The 18,228-nt window shown below is 42.0% G+C and overlaps 1 protein-coding gene and 1 long non-coding RNA gene across 2 annotated transcripts in view; one reads left to right on the top strand and one right to left on the bottom strand.

The window, feature by feature from the left end:
* Nucleotides 1-18,228, bottom strand: part of hyou1 (hypoxia up-regulated 1) — a 42,552-nt gene that overhangs the window by 6,250 nt on the left and 18,074 nt on the right. The window contains exons 14-23 of the mRNA XM_059956961.1: nt 18,047-18,185; nt 17,613-17,673; nt 16,547-16,629; nt 14,953-15,126; nt 14,320-14,498; nt 13,889-13,976; nt 11,643-11,765; nt 1,608-1,741; nt 1,121-1,205; nt 269-542 (exon numbers count right to left, since the gene is read on the bottom strand). Of these exons, the coding sequence (XP_059812944.1) occupies nt 269-542; nt 1,121-1,205; nt 1,608-1,741; nt 11,643-11,765; nt 13,889-13,976; nt 14,320-14,498; nt 14,953-15,126; nt 16,547-16,629; nt 17,613-17,673; nt 18,047-18,185 (1,340 nt within the window). The remainder of the gene's footprint in view (nt 1-268; nt 543-1,120; nt 1,206-1,607; nt 1,742-11,642; nt 11,766-13,888; nt 13,977-14,319; nt 14,499-14,952; nt 15,127-16,546; nt 16,630-17,612; nt 17,674-18,046; nt 18,186-18,228) is intronic.
* The window catches only part of LOC132385150 (uncharacterized), a 34,263-nt gene that overhangs the window by 9,515 nt on the left and 6,520 nt on the right, over nt 1-18,228 (top strand). The gene's annotated exons all lie outside the window — the stretch shown is intronic.

Raw genomic sequence — 18,228 nt, 5'->3', positions numbered from 1 at the left:
GTCTACAGCATAATTCAGTAATTCATATGCATTTCAAGCTAATTTCCCACTAAACTATAAGATTTATTTTCAATTCTCTTTCCTCTTAACGCTCTCCCCTTTTAATGCTAAATAGATTCAGACCTCATACCTGCCGAATTAGTGGGAGCAGAGGTTAAATGTTATTTGTGGCCCTTCTGCACATAACCCAGGGAGATCCTAAACAAGGGTCTGACCTTTCAGTATTGAGATTGAATAACACTCCTCCCCTACTTTCCAGTGAAGTCACCTGTGTCTTCCTCTGCTTTTTTCTCAGGTGGTACAATCTTATCACCATCAATAGCTGTTGCATTCTTGTCATCCTGCGTTGCATTTTGCGCTTCTTGTGTTGTGGTGTTCTTTTCTTTCCGGGGCTTAGGTTTCGCAAACTTGGCTTTGTTAAGCAAGTATTTGACTTCTCGGTCCAAGAGAGCCAGCTTTGCTTCTATGTCTTTAGAAAGCAGGATGGGCATTTCTGTAGACGACAGATTATTCTGCTCCTTTACAGTCGTGTTCTTCCATGTCTGAATGAAGAAATAATACATCAAGTGTAACAGAGCAATCCATCTCATAGCTTGTCTTAGTGCATGTGAAATAGCATAAAATAGCAATGCACCAAACAGCTTCTCCTGATATTTCAAGGAATATGGTTTGAGATACTGATCCTCTCCAAACACATTTTGAGTACAATTTCAGGTATGTGACAGGTGCCTCATACTGGTCATCATTCTCTTTGCATGAATACAAGATGTGTTGACAGGCAATTAGTTAGTTACAGAATGTATCAGCAGAGTCTGGTATCTCCTCACTGGATATCTACATCCATATGTTTTTAATCAAAGTCACTGGACAGCAAGAAGGTTATTTGCCCTGATATCATTGGTCCTCTCCCTTCTTCCCAAGATCAAACACCCTATTAATCTAGCTGGCAGAACAGGAGTCAGGATGTTCAGCCACAACTAAATTTTGGGACAGGTGCACAAAGCTAAAAGTAGCGGATTTAAGCAATCCCACCAACGTCATGCAGGATAAATTAAACTCGTTTTTTGAAGATGCTAAAAATGCAGATTCAGTATCTAGATGGAGATTTAATTGCACTTACTGTTGTTTCTGTGATAACCTTTTCCAGAGAGCTTAATTCCACTTCTGTGAAAATCTGGTCATCTTCGGGTAACAGTCTCGCTCCCCTAAAGACACAAAAATTACAGTCAACAAAAACAAACAAAAAAAAACCTTTGCCTCCCCTACTGACCCACCTCCACTCGCTGGTGTGATTCATTCCTGAGAAATTTAATTCCCAGAAATTGCTGTTAATTTGAGCCAACCTACATCCTACAGGACAGGACATACAACATCAGAACTGGATAGAAATAAATCATCCAATGGCCCGCATATTAGGATGGAGAACACGAAACTGAGATAAAGTATGATTTATCTATACCCTAATCAACAGCAGATCACACCAATGCAAGTTAAGCCAGGTTTTAAGGCTTGGTGGCTAATGAAACCATTCCCCAATTGTGATCAATTAAAAGATCAGAAATGAAAGCATCGTTTAGTGCAGTTCCCTGCCTCACTTGAATACTTACTTCAAGAAGATGGTAGAGTGATTGAGCATGCTATCTAGTGCAGCCAGGCGATCTGGCCACTTTCTCCTCTCTTCTACTTTAAAGAAGAGCTCCTTGCACAGTTTGCGTAGCTCAGAAAGCTTTGTTTTCAGTTCCTAAATTCAGGAAACAACAACTTTACTGGTTTTGCTCAATACTGCATAATATCCCCATCTACAAACCAAGTACAACACCAAATGTTCCTCAGTGTTGAATAATTAACAAGACCATATCTGAGATACAAAAGTAATAATACCATTCTGCTTATGAGATGGCACCAAACTATACTCACAATTTGGTAACATGATTAAATGAAGCTGTAGTTCAGAATTCAGGCTCACACTTGCTCGTTTGTTTTTGCTCAATGTGCATGAATACTCTATGGATCAATACTGTCAGTTGGTGGATTAGATAACAGTACTAGAATATGCACTGGATTGCATTGAGGGAGCGTTTAAAAGCAGCAAGTGGGGTAATTGGTACAATTCCTAAGGAGGCATTCAGTTGTGCATAATTAGGCACTTGGCAAGATCCAATAACAACTTGGGTTTCAGTGGAGTGGGCATTGTGCGAATGGACCAACATTAGTGTGAACAGTTGCGGCTTTGGCTCATCAAGGCATAGGCAGGAGGGAGATATTTTTTCATTGTTTCTTTGTTATTGTTTAGAGCAGTAGGGTTCTAAGGCAAGATAGTTGAATGCTCCTCTTGTGGGATGTGGAAAGACAGGGAGACTTCTGGTGTCCCTGACAACACCTACAAGAGGTGCATTCAGCTGTAGCTTCTAAAGGAGTTGAAGCTGGAAATGGATGAACTCCAGATCATTCAGGAGGCTGAGGGGTGATGGATAGGGACATACAGGGAGGTAGTTACACCCAAGCTGCCGAACACAGGTAAGTGGGCAGCCATCAGGAAGGGAGAAAAGGGGATAGGCAGACAGTGCAAAGTCCCCAGTGGTCATTCTCAACAACATGTATACTGCTTTGCATACTGTTGTTGGGGTGGGGGGAGGAAATGACCTAGCAGAGGTCAGGTTTCTGGTGCTGAATCTGGCTCCATGGCTCAGAAGGGAGGAGAGACAAGCTGTAGTGATAGTGGACTCGTTGGTCAGGGGAACAAAAAGGAGGTTCTGTGGATGAGAATGAGATTCAGGGATATTTTGGATCGAGTCCACAACATTCTTAAGTGGGAGGGTGAGCAACCAGAGGTCATGGCCCATCAGTACCAATGACATAGATAGGATGGGTGACGAGGCCCTGCAAAGCGAGTTCAGGGAGTTAGGTGCTAAGTTAAAGGACAGGACTTCCAGGGTTGTGATGTCAGATTGCTACCCATACCAGGTGTTTGTGAGGCCAGAAATAGGAAGATCATACAAGTTTAAAACTTGGCTAAGCAGTTGGTGCAGGAGGGAAGACCTCATTTTTTGGATCATTGGGGCCTCTTCCAGGGAAAGTGAAACCTGTACAGAGGGACCATTTGCACCTGAACTGGAGAGGGACTAATATACTTCTGGGAAGGTTTGCTCGTGCTGCATGGGATCGTGGGGGTTTAAACTGGAGTTGCAGAGGGATGGGAATCCGGAACAGATAGTGGAGTGGTTGTGGAGAAAGATGTTGTGAGGCCTACATACGTATTCAGGAAACGAAAGGTTGAGCATGATGGGACTAATGTTCTGAGCTGCGCATATTTCAATGCAAGGGGTATTGCACGAACAGTGGATGAGCTTAGGGCATGGACCAGCACGTGGAATTATGACATTGTAGCCATTAGTGAGACTTGGTTGCAGAAGGGGCAGGACTGCTGCTCAATGTTCCAGGCTTCCATTGTTTTAGACTTGATAGAGTGGGAGGGATTAAGGGGGCATCATTAGACAGGGAAAATGTCATGGCAGTGCTCAGACAGGACAGACTGGAGAGCTCACCTCGTGAGGCTTTATGGGCAGAACTGAGGAATAAGGAATACATAACCACATTAATGAGATTATATTATAGTCAATGGGATTTAGAGGAGCAAATTTGTAGAGAGATCAGACAGTTGCAAGAAACATATGGTTGTGATAGGTGATTTTAATTTTCCACATATGGCTAAGACTCCCACGTTATAAGACGGCTGGATGGGAGAGAGTTTGTTAAGTGTGTTCAGGAAAGTTTCCTTAATCAGTACATAGAATTCCCAAAGGCAGAATGTGTGATACTTTATCTCCTATTAAGGAATTAGGCAAGGCAGGTGACAGAAGTTTGTGTAGGGGAACACTTTGCATCTAGTAATCATAATGCCATTAGTTTCAAAGTAAATATGGAAAAAGATAGGTCTGGTCCATGGGTTGAAATTCTAAATTGGAGGAAAGTCAATATTGATGGTATCAGAAATGATCTGGCAAGTGTGGATTGGGACAGGCTGTTTTCTGGCAAAGGTGAACTTGGTAAGTGGGAGGCCTTCAAAAATGAAATTATGAGAGTACAGAGTTTATATGTACCTATCAGAATAAAGGTAAAGATAACAGGTTTAGGGAACCTTGGTTTCCAAGAGATATTGAGGCCCTGGTTCAGAAAAAAAAGTGGAGGTGCATAACAGGTATAAGTGGGTAGGAACAAATGGGGTACTTGAGTACAAGAAATGCAAGAGAACACTTAAGAAAGAAATCAGGTGGGCTAAAAAAAAAGGCACGAGGTTGCTCTAGCAGACAAGGTGAAGGAGAATCCTAAGAGCTTCTGTAGATAGCTTCAGAACAAGAGGATTGCAAGGGACAAAATTGGTCCTCTGGAAGATCAGAATGGTAATGAGTGAAGACAAAAGAGATGTGGGAGATTTTGAGTACATAAGGCATCAATTTGCGGCAGTTTCATCTTTTAAGTGGCGACCAATCAGTATTCTGAAGCATGAGAAGACACAGCTCACCCACGTTTGCTGATTGAGTACATATGGTATCAATTTGCAGCATTTTGGTGCTTTGAGCAGCAGCCAACCAGAACTCTTTGGTGTGAGATGACACAGCTCACTCATGTTCAATAATTGAGCACACATAGCATTGATTTGCGGCAATTTGGTATTTTGAGCAGCGGCAATCAGCGACCTGAAGCGTGAAAAGACATAGCTCACTCGGGTTCACTGACTGAGTACATAAGGCATCAATTTGCGTTAGTTTGGTGTTTTGAGCAGTGCCCAGTCAGAGATCCGAAGCGCGAGAAGACGTAGTTCACTCAGGTTCACCAATTGAGTACACAGGCATTGAATCATGATAGTTTAGTGTCTTGAGCAGCAGCCAATCACAGCAATTGGAAGCATGAGAAGACACAGCTCACCCACGTCCGCTGACTGAGTACATATGGCATCGACTTGCAGCAGTTCAGTGTTTTGAGCAGCGGCAAACAGCAAGTCTGAAGCATGAGACATGATGTAACTCACTCAGATTCACCGATTGAGTGCATAAAGCATCAATTCATGCCAGTTTGGTGCTTTGAGCAGCCAATCAACGATCGGAAGTATGAGATGATGCGGCTCACTCATGTTCGCCAATTGAGTATATATAGACATTGATTTGCGGCAGTTTCAACTTCTGAACAGCAGCCAGTGTTCCGAAGACGCAACCCATTCAGGTTCACAAACCAAGTACATAAAGCATCAGTTCGTGGCAGTTCAGCATTTTGAGCAGTGGCAAATTAGCAACCTGAAGCACGAGAAGGCAGAACTCACTCGGGTTCACCATTTAAGTACACAAGGCATCAATTTGCGGCAGTTCAGCATTATGAGCAGCGGCAAAACTGAAATGACACGACGCAGCTCACTCACATTTGCTGATTGAGTAAATAACGCATTGATTTGCAGCAGTTCAGCATTTTGAGCAGCAGCAAACAGCGACCTGAAGCACGAGAATGGCATAACTGGCTGAGGTTTGCCAATTGAGCACATAAGGCATCGATTTGAGGCATTTTGTTATTTTGAGCAGTGGCCAATCAGAAATCTGAAGTGAGATAACACAGCCCGCTCACGTTTGCCAACTGAGTACACAAGACATCAATTTGCAGCAGTTCAGTGTCTTGAGCAGGAGCAACCAGCAACCCGAAGCGTGAAAGGGCTTAACTCATTCAGGTTTGCCGATTGCCTTGTATACTCATTCATTTGCAGCAGTTTAGGGTTTTGAGCAGTGGTCAGAGATGCAATGCATGAGAAGACAGAACTCACTCAGGGTCACAGATTGAGTACGTAAGACATCGATTCGCAGTAGTGCGGTATTTTGAGCAGCGGCAAATTAGCAGTCCAAACTATGGCAATATGCAGTTTACACATATGCGCCAAACTGAGTACACAAAGCATGGATTTGCGACATTTCAGTGTTTTGAGCAGTGGCAAAACAGAAATCTGAAGCATGACGCATCTCACCCAGGTTTGCTGATTAAGTACATAAAGCATTGATTTGCGGCAGTTTCACCTTTTGACCAGTGGCCAATTAGCGATCTGAAGTATGGCAAAACGTAGCTCACTTGGGTTTTCCAACTGAGTACGCAAGGCATTGATTCGCATCAGTTTGGTGTCTTGAGCAGCAGCCAATCAGTAATCTGATTTGGGCCAGATTTGGGAACAGCTTCTTTCCAACTGTGATAAGACTGCTGAACAGATCCTGACCCGGATTTGGGCCGTAGCTTCCAAATATCCGGACTTGACTTGCACTACCTTACTTCCCCTTTTCTTATTTTCTAATTATGATTTATAATTTAAATTTTTATTATATTTACTTTGATTTGTACTTCAGGAAGCGCGAAGCGCAGTATCAAATATAGCTGTGATGATTGTTTGGTGACAATAAAGTAAAGAGAAGGTATAGCTCACTCAGGGTCACCAGCTGAGTATATAAGGCATTGATTTGCGGCACTTTAGTATTTTGAGCAGCGGCCAATCAGAGATTGGAAGCATGAGAACTCACAGCTCACTCACGTGCACCGATTGAGTACGCAAGGCATTGATTTGCATTGTTTTGAGCAACGGAAAATCAGCGATCCAGACTGATTGGCAAGAGCAAATTAATGTACGGCAGGGGCAAGCATGCGGCCATTTTCAGAGCACCCATTGTTGAAAAGGAGAATGTGAGAATGGGGGTTTTTAAAGGCTTTAGCTCTTCGAGGCTTGAGTGAGAGAAAGCGAAAAAGCTGTAGGTAATTTCTTTCCCAGTTATTTATTGTTTCCCTTCTTTATATTTACACAGTTAGAACAGTAGGGATACCAGACGGGATAGCTGGATACCAGACAGGATAGCTGAATGGTCCTCTTGCAGGATGCAGGAAGGCAGGGAGACCTCCATGTGTCCGTGACGACCACACCTGCAAGAAGTGCATCCAGCTGCAGCTTCTAACACTCCACGTTAAGGACTGGATGAACTCCGGATCACTCGGGAGGCTGAGGAGGCAATAGACTGGACAGAGGGAGCCAGTTACACTTCAGGTGCAGGACACAGGAGACTGGGTGACAGTCAGGAGGGCAAAAGAAGTTAACAGCCAGTGCAGAGTACCCCTGTATCATCCCCCTCAACAGGTATATCGCTTTAGATACAGTTGGGGGGAATGATCTAGCAGAGGAAAGTCACAGCAGTCGGGTCTCTGGTAGTGAGACTAGCTCTGTGGCTCAGAAGGGAAGAATTCAAAGATTCAAAGTACATTTATTATCAAAGTACATTACATCCCTGACAAAACGTCAAACCCCCAACACACAAAATAAAAGAACAAATCGTGCAAATGGCAAGAAAAACACAGAAAAACAGAACGAGTGAAAAAACAGAATACAAAACACCAAATCACAAAGACATGAAAGAATCCAGGCAGATTCAGCTCAGCTCACTTCAATCCAACATCCTGCAGGCTAGTCCGACCCCATCAAAAACACACAAAACAGCAACAACAACAAAAAGGAGCCAACCAGAGACACATCCATAATGTGAACTACAATCCACAAACAGCGACAATTACACCTTGCCCAAGACTCATGTACTCTGGCACCGTCCTCCGGCAGCATCCAGCGAGAGGGAGAGAGAAACCATTCATACAGTATGTAGGCAAATTTGTCCAGGAGCAGTGAGCAAGGGGGAGTGAGAGTCCATTCATATGCAGGTAAACGGCGCGAAACACTCCCTCCTCCCATCACCGGCTTCTGCTCTCGTCCTCGTTGATTTCAATCTTCCTTATAAGGGGAAGGGGTGGGGGGGGGGGGGGGGAGAGAGAAGAGGTGAGCTCTGGTGATTAGGGGAACAGGAGGCTCTGTGGACAAGAACGAGATTCCTGGATGATATGTTGTCTCCCGGATGTCAGGGTCCAGGATATCTTGGGTTGAGTCCTCAGCGTTCTTAAATGGGAGGGTGAGCACGTCATGGTCCAATGACATAGGTAGGAAGTGTGACAAAGTTCTGCAAAGTGAGTTCATGTAATTAGATGCTAAGTTAAGGGTAGGACCTCCAGGGTTGTGAACTCAGGGTTGCTACCCATGCCACATGCTAGTGAGGCCAGAAGTAGGAAGATCACACAGTTTAATGTGTGGCTATGGAGATGGTACAGGAGGCAGGCCGTCAAATTTTTGGATCATAGGGCTCTCTTCCAGGAAAGATGGAACCTGTACTGAAGAGACAGTTTTCCCTGAACTAGAAGGGGACCAATATCCTAGCGGGAGGGTTTGCTAGTGCTGCACGAGGGTGGGGGGGTTAAAACTAGAGTTGCTGGGGGATGGGAACCAGAAGGCCAGATAATGGAGACAGTGGAGAGGTTGTGGAGACAGTCGTTAAGACCTCAGTCAAAATCAACAGATTGAGCATGGTGTGACTAATGTTCTGAGCTGCATATATTTCAATGCAAGTAATATTGTAGGAAAGGCAGATGAGCTCAGGGCATGGATTGACACATGGAATTATGGTATCACTGAGACTCATTTGCAGGAGGGACAGGACTGGCAGCTCAATATTCCAGGGTTCTGCTATTTCAGACATGACAGAGCGGGAAGGATTAGAGGGGGAGGGACGGTGCTACTGGTCAGTGAAAACGTCGCAGCAGTGCTCAGTCAAGACAGAGGTGAGAACTTGTCTAGTGAGGCTTTATGGGTAGAACTGAGGAATAAGAAAAGTATGACCATGTTAATGGGGCTATATTATAGACCACCCAATAATCAGTGGGGTTTAGTGGAACAAACTTGTAGAGAGATCACAGACTGTTAAAAAAACACAAGGTTGTTAAACTTTCCACATATTGACTGGGATTCCAATACTGTGAAAGGACTAGATGGGATAGAGTTTGTCAAAGGTGTTCAGGAAAGTTTCCTTATTCAGTGCATAGAATTTCCAAAGAAACAATGTGTGATACTTGATCTCCTACGAGGGAATGAGACAGGACAGGTGACAGAAATTTGTGTAGGGGAACACTTTGCATCTAGTAATCATAATGCCATTAGTTTCAAAGTAAATATGGAAAAAGTTAGGCCTGGTCCATGGGTTAAGATTCTAAATTGGAGTAAGGCCAATATTGACGGTATCAGAGAGGATTTGGCAAGTGTGGATTGGGACAAGCTGTTTTCTGGCAAAGATGTACTTGGTAAGTGGGAGGCCTTCGAAAGTGAAATTTTGAGAGCACAGTGTTTTTATGTTCCTGTCAGAATAAAGGGCAAGGGTAGCAGGTATTGGGAACCTTGGTTTTCAAAAGATATTAAGGCTCTGGTTAGGGGAAAAAATACAAAGAGGTGCACAACATATAGGCAAGTAGGAATAAATTAGGTTTGTAAGAAATACAAGAGAACACTTAACAAGGAAATCAGAAGGGCAAAAGAAGGCATTAGGTTGCTCTGGTAAACAAGGTGGAAGAGAATCCCAAAAGCAAAAGGACAGCAAGGGACAAAAATTGGTCCTCTGGAAAATCAGCATGGTCAACTATGTGCGGAGCAGAAAGATGGGGGAAGATCTAAAATTGATTCTTTTTTGCATCTGTATTTATTTACTCAGGAGACAGTCTCAGAGTCTGTAGAAGTGAGGCAATGCAGCAGCAAGGTCATAGACCCTATACAGATTACAGAAGAGGAGCTGTTAGCTGTCTTCAGGTGAATTAGGGTGGATAAATCCCCATGCCCTGACAAGGTGTTCCCTCAGACCCTGTGGGAGGCTAGTGCAGAAATTACGGTGTCGTAGCAGAGATATTTAAAATATCCATAGCCATCAGTGAGGTGGCAAAAGGACTGGAGGATATCTGATGTTGTTCCATTGTTTAAGAAAGGCTCCAAAAACAAGCCAGGAAATTACAATACTGTGCAAAAGTCAGGCACATGTAAAAAATAATCTGTAAAACAAAGATATTTTCAAAAAATACTCAAATCAATCAAAAAAATCACTATATAAAGAGCAATAAAAAGTAAAAAAAAACTAAACCACATCAATATTCGGAATGACCACCCTTTGTCTTTAAAACTGCATCATTTCTCTTGGATGCACTGTTGTGCAGTTTGTTCAGAAAATTATCAGGTAGGTTGTTCCAAGCATCTCGGAGAATTTGCCACAGTTCATCTTCAGACCTGGCTGTCTCGCTTGCTTCTGTCTCACCAGGTAATCCCAAGACAACCTCTGTGATGTTGAGATCAGGGATCTGTGAAGGCCATGCCATCTGAAACCACATAAAAATTCTAGGGTGCCCAAGACTTTTGCACAGTACTGTATAAACTGGTGAGTCTAGCATCAGTAGTAGGAAAGTTGTTGGAAGGTATTCTGAGGGACTGGATATACATTTATTTGGATAGACATGGACTGATTAGGGATAGTCAGCCTGTCTTTGGTTAGACAAAACCTACCATGCACAATCGTAAAGTTTTTCAAGGAAGTTACCAAGAAAATTGATTAAGGCAAGGTAGTGGATGTTTCCTAAATGGACTTTAGCAAGACCTTTAACAAGGTCTCACATGGGAAGTTGGTCAAGGTTCAGTCACTTAGAGTTCAAGGTGATGTAGTAATTTGGATTAGACATTGGCTTCACAAGTGAAGCCAGAGAGTAATAGTAGATGGGTTGCCTCTCTGACTGGTGGCTTGTGACCAGTGGTGTGCTGTAGGGAACAGTGCTGGGTCCATTGTCATTTGTAATCCACATCAATGATCTGGATAATAATGTGGTAAACTGGATCAGCAAATTTACAGATAACATCAAGATTGGGGTGGCAGGAGGGTGTAGTGGACAGCGAGGAAGACTATAAAATCTTGCAGCAGAATCTGGACCAGGTGGGGAAATGGGTTAAAAACAGGTAGGTGAAATTTAATGCAACAAGACTGAGGTATTCCACTTTGGAAAGATCAACCAGGGTAAGTCACTGAGGAGTGTAGAACAGAGTGATCTGGGAATACAGATCTATAATTCCTTGAAAATGGCATCACAGGTAGATAGGGTCGTAAAGAAAGCTTTTGGCACATTGGCCTTCATAGATTAAAGTACTGAGTACAGGAGATGCAATGTTATGAAGTTTTTGAGGTCTAATTTGGAGTATTGCGTGCAGTTTTGGTCACCTACCTACAGGAAAGATGTAAAAAAGATTTTAATAGTGCAGAAGAAATTTACAAGGACATAGCTGGGACTTGAAGACCTGTGTCATAGGGAATGGTTGAATAGGTTCAAAATTTATTCCTAAGAACGTAGAAGATTGAGAGAAGATTTGAACGAGATACACATAATCATGAGCAGTAAATACAAACAGGCTTTTTCCATTGAGTTTGGGTGGGAGTACACCTTGTTAAGGGTGAAATGTTTAAGGGAAACAGGAGGGGTAACCTTCACTCCAACAATGGTGAGGGTTTGGAATGAGCTGCCAGTGTAAATGATGGATGCAGGGTCAATTTCAACACTTAAGAGAAATTTGGATGGGTGCATGGATGGGAGGTGTATGGAGGGTTATGGTCCAGGTGCAGGTCAATGGGATCAGGCAGTTTAATGGTTTGGCACGGACGAGATGGGCCAAGGCCCTGTTTCTATGCTGTAGTATTCTATGACTGTAAAAGCAACTAAAGAAAATAATATTAAACCTTAGTGGTAGCAGTATATCCATCCTCATCCAGCCAGTTGGAAGCCTCGCTAAGCTTGGCAGAGATTTGGTCACGTTCATCTTGGGTGGAGACTAGCTGATATTCCTCCTGATACAGCTTGTCCTGGAATTGGAATTGGTATTGGTTCATTAGTATCACACACATACAGGTACAGTGATCAAGGAAAGATGGCACCAGTGAACCACGGCGACATTCAGCAGGCAAAACTTTGAAAAGCCTGTCCTACATACTGTTCATACAGATCAACTCATTGCACACTAAAGGTCATATGAGGTAAAATAAATTTTGGAAATCCTAAAACAAAAACCTATTATTGCAATTAGCTATCGCAGGATTAAATCAAATCCAAATGGGGTATCTCAGTTGCAGAAAGGTTCTAAAAGCTACAGAAGACATCAGGTCTTTGTTGATATAGAGGACAGTTGGAACAGAGCTGGTATGGGACAGAGGGTTATGGCAGTGTAACAATGAACACCCTTGCTGCTACTGCCACTGCAACTCGGCTCTCCCATCCCACCAAGCCTTAGGTCAGAGACTTCCTTTAGCTGGAAAATTTAAATCTTAGTACAACATTAGTTCTAAGGTTTAGAACCTCCTCCTTGTTAAAAGTACGTCTTTAAAACCTTACCAAACACAAAGCGCGGTACCATTCAATACAAAGTCAAACTAAAGGAGTTAGTGTTATCATTCTGGTAACATATTGGCTTACTTTCTCAAATTTATTCTGCAAGTTTGTTGAATTAGTGCACCTTGAATAGGAAATCAATTACTGTTATTGCAATTAGTTATAATGTAAATTGTCCCAACTAAATCTCATTACTTTCCCCTTTTCCAGCTACCCTTTTTTTAAAAAAAAATTAAACATTTTCCTTACAAGGTCCAACTTACAGGACATACTATAATTACAAAACCGTTAATTATTTTTAAAAGATTCACAAGACACCATCAACTCATGATTTGTAGTCTAGGATTAACTGATAATACTGCTGACAATAATGCTATGTAGGATCCTTAAGGTTATGAAAGCTGGGAGTAGAAATGGGGACAAGCTCCCACTACCTATTAAATTCCTCCCTTCTTTATAGGGCCCCGACCCCTCCTTCTTCAGTCCTGACGAAGGGTCTCGGCCCAAAACGTTGACTGCTCATTTCAATGGATGCTGCCCGACCTGCTGAGTTCATCCAACTTGTTTGTACTACCTATTAAATGCTCCCAATGATATGTGCCTCAAATAGCCTCTGACAAACAAGTCCAGCTCCTGGCCTTCGTGCGTGGCTTAACTACTAGGCCCAGTAGAAACGTTTCTACTGACAGAAGGGACCAAGGTGGGTTACTGGCACCTTAAAACCAGTCACGTCGGGTAGATGGGGCTCATCAGCTCTGGATGGCAGCTCATCTCGGAGAAGGAAAACTCTGATCTCAAACCTCTACTGCCTTGCCACTATACCCACTCATGGGGGAGGCTTTGGGAGTAAACCCTGAAGAAAAATCCGGAGCTGGAGTCCCTACGGCAGTCCTACGTTGAGTTCAACACTGATTGGCAACTCCTGCAACACTGCTGGTACCAAACTGTATGAATTTCTTCTGTTCCTTTGGGTTAATCAGATGCATGGGGGGGGGGGGGGGGGGGAAGAGGGGGAGCTTGCTACTTGGGTAACAACTTGCTCTCCATATCGTACTGCCCAGGCTTGTGTATCTGTACAGCTATGACACAATATCCACGGTCAACTCTGACTGATGGAGGCCGCTACAGAAAAAAAATGTAAAAGACAGTGGCACCAAGGTCTGAAACATAAGCGTGCGTAAAACAAAACCCAAACCACTTACAATTACTGGTACTACGCTATTATAGAAGTGGAACTTAGCAGTCTTGAAGCTTGGTGAATTCTTGTGACATATTCAAGGAAACATAGGCTATGGCAAAGGCCATGGATTTTTGAAAAAGGGAGGCACCTGCCAATTAAGGTTTGATTCTAGACAATTAGATGCATAAATGACTACCATGGAAACTGCAAATTGATGTAGTTAGTTCTGTGATTCTTATACTGGCATCAGAGTTACCATCTTCTTGGGCTTCAGATGCAGGCCGATCATGAAGCATGTCACCATGTCCCACATAGCTGACCACAGATCAGTCCCTTTAAAATAAAAACTGCTGAATATAGTGGATATTACATCTGTACATAAATCAGGACTACCTGTATGCAATCAAGAACTATACTTACCTGAGTTTCAAAGATGAAAGCCTCTAATGAATTAGCTGCTTTTTCATGTTCTTGTTTCTGGAAATCCCGATCTGTAAGATCCTGAAGCCTGGATATAAAATACAGGAGCTGTGAGTGGCTGCAGAATAATACGGAATCAGCCTTGAAGTTCATGAAGCTTAAACTGGGTTGACAGCTTTTATAGTGCAGTATATCTGTAACTGAGACAAGGACCAAGCAGGACTGGTCTCAGTTAACGGACATATTACAATAATCTCCAAGGAAACACCTCTCATTAGAATTTTTCAAAATGCAATAAGATTCTAATGTTCAACCAGGAAATATACAGCCAGGAATTACAGTTTTGAATGCTTTGTATATTTGTAAATTGTTCCCATTATCTCACCGATGCAAAATGATTTTTAACAGCAAAATCAACAAATAGTCCTTACTTCTTTTGTGACTGACTCATTTCCTCTTGTGACAAATCAAGCAAGTCCTTTATTTCTAAATTAACAGTCACATCCTCACTAATCTTCACCCTCTTGGGTCCTTTTGGCTTTTTAACCTCCTCAGTTTTATTCAATTCCGGATCCTTCACCTCCTCCTTCTCAGCATTCATTTGCACATTCTGTACAAAACAAAATGGAACCCATAATCAATCACCCACATTAGAGGTACATTTATAGCAAAAACACAAACATTGGGCCAATATTCAAAACAGATTTCAAAACCCCCAATCAACAGGATAAAAAGCTTTCTATACTAATTACATAAACATTTCAGCACTGGGAACACATGCACCAGAGATCACTGCATTCCTACAGTGATGGAAATAACTGGTTGTGGAAATAAGAGGCACTCTTCTAGTTGTTGTACTGGACAATTTGAATCCAAGTACAGACCAAAAATAGAACAGAAGCTAGGCTTATATGAAAGAATAGCCCACCAAGATCTATTGTCTTGCCTCACACAGAACTGTCATTTGGAGAAATGCCCAGGGGCCATGAAGTAACCCAACAAAATTCTGATATCTAAAAGAAAAACAGAGCCAATATCTAGCCCAGAGCAGAACACATTCTTACTGGAGTTTCAGATTTGTTCTCTCCTTTTTCAACCTCATCTGGTTTTCTCCCGTTTTTTTCTTCATCTTGTTTCTCTGGGTTGCTGCTATCCCGTTCAGAGGGTGTTGCTTTACCTGGAATCTCTATTTCCTCTGGAACTTCTTTCTCACTTTTACTCGTGATCTCCTCTTCATCCTGCCAACAACCATAAAATCTCAGTAGCGACATTATATTTTCCTGTCCTTCACAGTTAATCTTCAAATGCCTGTCAAATGCTCAGCAACTGAATGGATGGGGAGCTGAAGATAATTCAGCTGCAGATAATTCAATGCTTATCTCCCGGAGGCTATTAGCCGATGAATGGCTTCCAGCCATGTGCAGCCTTATTTGCCTTCCCATAAACAAAGTCACCACTGTGTCACAGTTCTGCATGCACAACGTGGCTTATGCCATAATTATTCTCCAACTATTCCACTTCAGAACCAAGGTCTCACCAACCTTAAAACTTTAACTGGCAGTGCATACACTAAGCTTTCAGACTAGAAAACACTCAGAAAACCAAGCTCCAACTTATACACTGAAGCACCAAGGGAATGGGCCTCACACCAAGCACCCACAAGTCACAGATCCATTAACAAGCTGAACCTACTGCACAACTTTCCCCCTCTATGAAAGGTCCATAATAAAACTCTGAAATTACAGACCATGCTCCTCATCTTGGGGGCCGCATTTCAGCAAAAAGACATGCCAATGAAATTCATCATCACCTCCAGTGTCAGTCTAGCCTCTGGCTGTCTGAAGAAGGGTCATGCAAAGATCAAAACTGAAAACCCTAAAAAGTTCATATTGTTCCCAGTGGCAGTAACCTCTGCTCGCCTATAAGTTTCAAAGACATGGACCTTTTACAGCTGGCACCTCAAAGCACTGTGCTGTATCTCTAATTCTACCTCTGCAAAATCTTCCAAACCTACTGTTAGAATGAGCAAGCTAATGCCAACATCTTCTACTGAACTAACATCCCCAGCAACAAAAGCAGCTAGGCTGATTAATATGGAGAGGGAGATGGTAATGACCTCCAATTGATTATCAGAAGTATAGGGAAGTCCAAAACTGGTGAAAGAATACATTACCTCTTGCACTGCTCCAACCATAGCAAGAACTTACATGATGGCTTCAACCAAGTCGGAGTCAGGTAAATGGAAGTGGATACAAAGATCTTGAAGTATCAAGTAGTACCAGTTAACAAAATTCAACGTATACTTTGGACAATGAAGAAACGTTCTGTAACTAATGTGCAAATTATAGACAATCATTTTATGTTGCCATATTTTCTCTGCCTGCTGACACAGAGGCAAACTGATGTATAGTATATGGATGTTAAACTAATGCTTTCATATGGTTGTAAACTTGAACATCACCTAGCTACCATTAAACACATCTTTACTTGACACGCACACTTTTCAGCAGAGATCAGGCGCAGATGATATTTTTGCCATGTCCCTTGTTAGCCTAGTTGTCTCAGCTGAAAACAGGAAGATACAGAAACCAGAAAGCAAACCAAAAATCTTCTGATCTTTATGTATATGGATAGAAACTTGCTTAGGCGTACACTTACCTGCACAGATTCTGTCAGATTCTCCTTTCCATCTGTTTCAGAGCTTCCACCTCCAAACAAACTAGAAATGGTGTTTCCAAGTTCTGCAGTTGAGATCAGATAATAAGCACATTGTATACTGACACCAGAAACAGGGCAATTTTCCAACAATGAAAATCTTTTAATGCTGTGCCTTTTGAAGTGACCATACCTCACTGACCCTTCCTATGACTATGCAAGGTTACAGTTGGAATTTTAAATGCCATGAACAAAATTATTAGTTCATTCAGCAGTAGAACACAGCACAAAGAACCAAACCCATCCATACATAATCTCCTCCAAAAGCAAGCAACGACTGAATAGTGACTAGACATACAATTTTTTTTTTTTAAAACACAAAAGAAACACCAGTTGAGAAACTACTCCAGTTTAGACTGGCTATAACCGTACAGAATTAATCTCCAATGCAGTTGTGATGACCTCTTATCTTTCATTCACCAACTGGAAAGAATATAGGCATCATGAGGGAACAGAGCTTGAATGTACAGGACAATGGGCAAGGGCCACATGAATATTGTAAGTGGATGTTTTACATGTGGGATTAGGACAGAGATTACAGGGTCTTTTTTATTGCTCACTTCTAGTTGCTCAAGCAGGTAAAGAACCCTTGAAGTTTTGCAACAACTTTTCTTTAAAAAAAAACAGAACTGTGTAGTTTGCTGGGCTCCTTCACAGGTATCAAAATTAGGTGGGGAATATATAAAAAAAAAGGAACGTGTATTTAAGACAGTAGGGAAGAAAAAACAACAGCTACTCTTCTTTATGTTTCATTCTCTTCTTGTATCTAGACTCAAGTTCTGCAACTGTGTCATAGTTCCTGTGACTGCTTGGGGACATATGAATGGAAGTTGTCCTTGTCATCTATCACCATTCCTCACAAAAAAAATTTCTCAAATAAGAAACACAAGCCTGAATTTAGCAATTTACCATCTGAAGTATAAAGCCACCTATAAACACATACTGTATATATGTAGGATATATATGTTTAATGGTCAGGGATATCACTGATGCTGATTAGAATACTCACTGGTCAAGGTTGACTCTTCCTCTGGTTCTCCATCCTGCAGAGTCTCAAAAACAGCCTCTACCTACACCAAAAAAAAAAGATACAAGTTCAAATAATCTCAATATAACAAGCCAATGAGGGTAAATAACTATTATCCTGCTCATCAACCCCATTTTAACAGATTACTAAAATCCAAAACCTATACTGTTGCTGGTCCAATACTATTAATAGTCATTTGCAAAGCATTCATGAGTTTTAGCATTTAGTACATTTGATATTCACTTCCTTAGTTTTTGAATGTCCCTAGCCATTAAACATATATAGGATCAATTATATCACCAAAACTTATCCAAAATAACCCTTATAAAGTATCTACAATTGTAAATAGGCCCATGTAGGCAAGCAAGTACTGACAAAGGAGGGGGAATAAAACACAGGACTTTGTGCATACTTACTCTATCAAGTGCCAGTATTCCACTTTCATCCATGTTAAAATGGGCCTTAATACCTTTAGATTCAGCATTTGTATGCTTCTGGAAGCTTGAACCAACTCCACTCAATTGAACTTTAGTCAAGTTCAAAGATCCAAATATGCTGAATGAAAAAGACAGGAGGTGAATAATCGAACTCTGTTAGT

This window comes from Hypanus sabinus, chromosome X2, assembly GCF_030144855.1.
Source record: "Hypanus sabinus isolate sHypSab1 chromosome X2, sHypSab1.hap1, whole genome shotgun sequence".
Classification (NCBI taxonomy): domain Eukaryota; kingdom Metazoa; phylum Chordata; class Chondrichthyes; order Myliobatiformes; family Dasyatidae; genus Hypanus; species Hypanus sabinus.
Note: the sequence above shows the minus strand (reverse complement) of the source record. Positions and strands in the feature narration are given on the sequence as shown.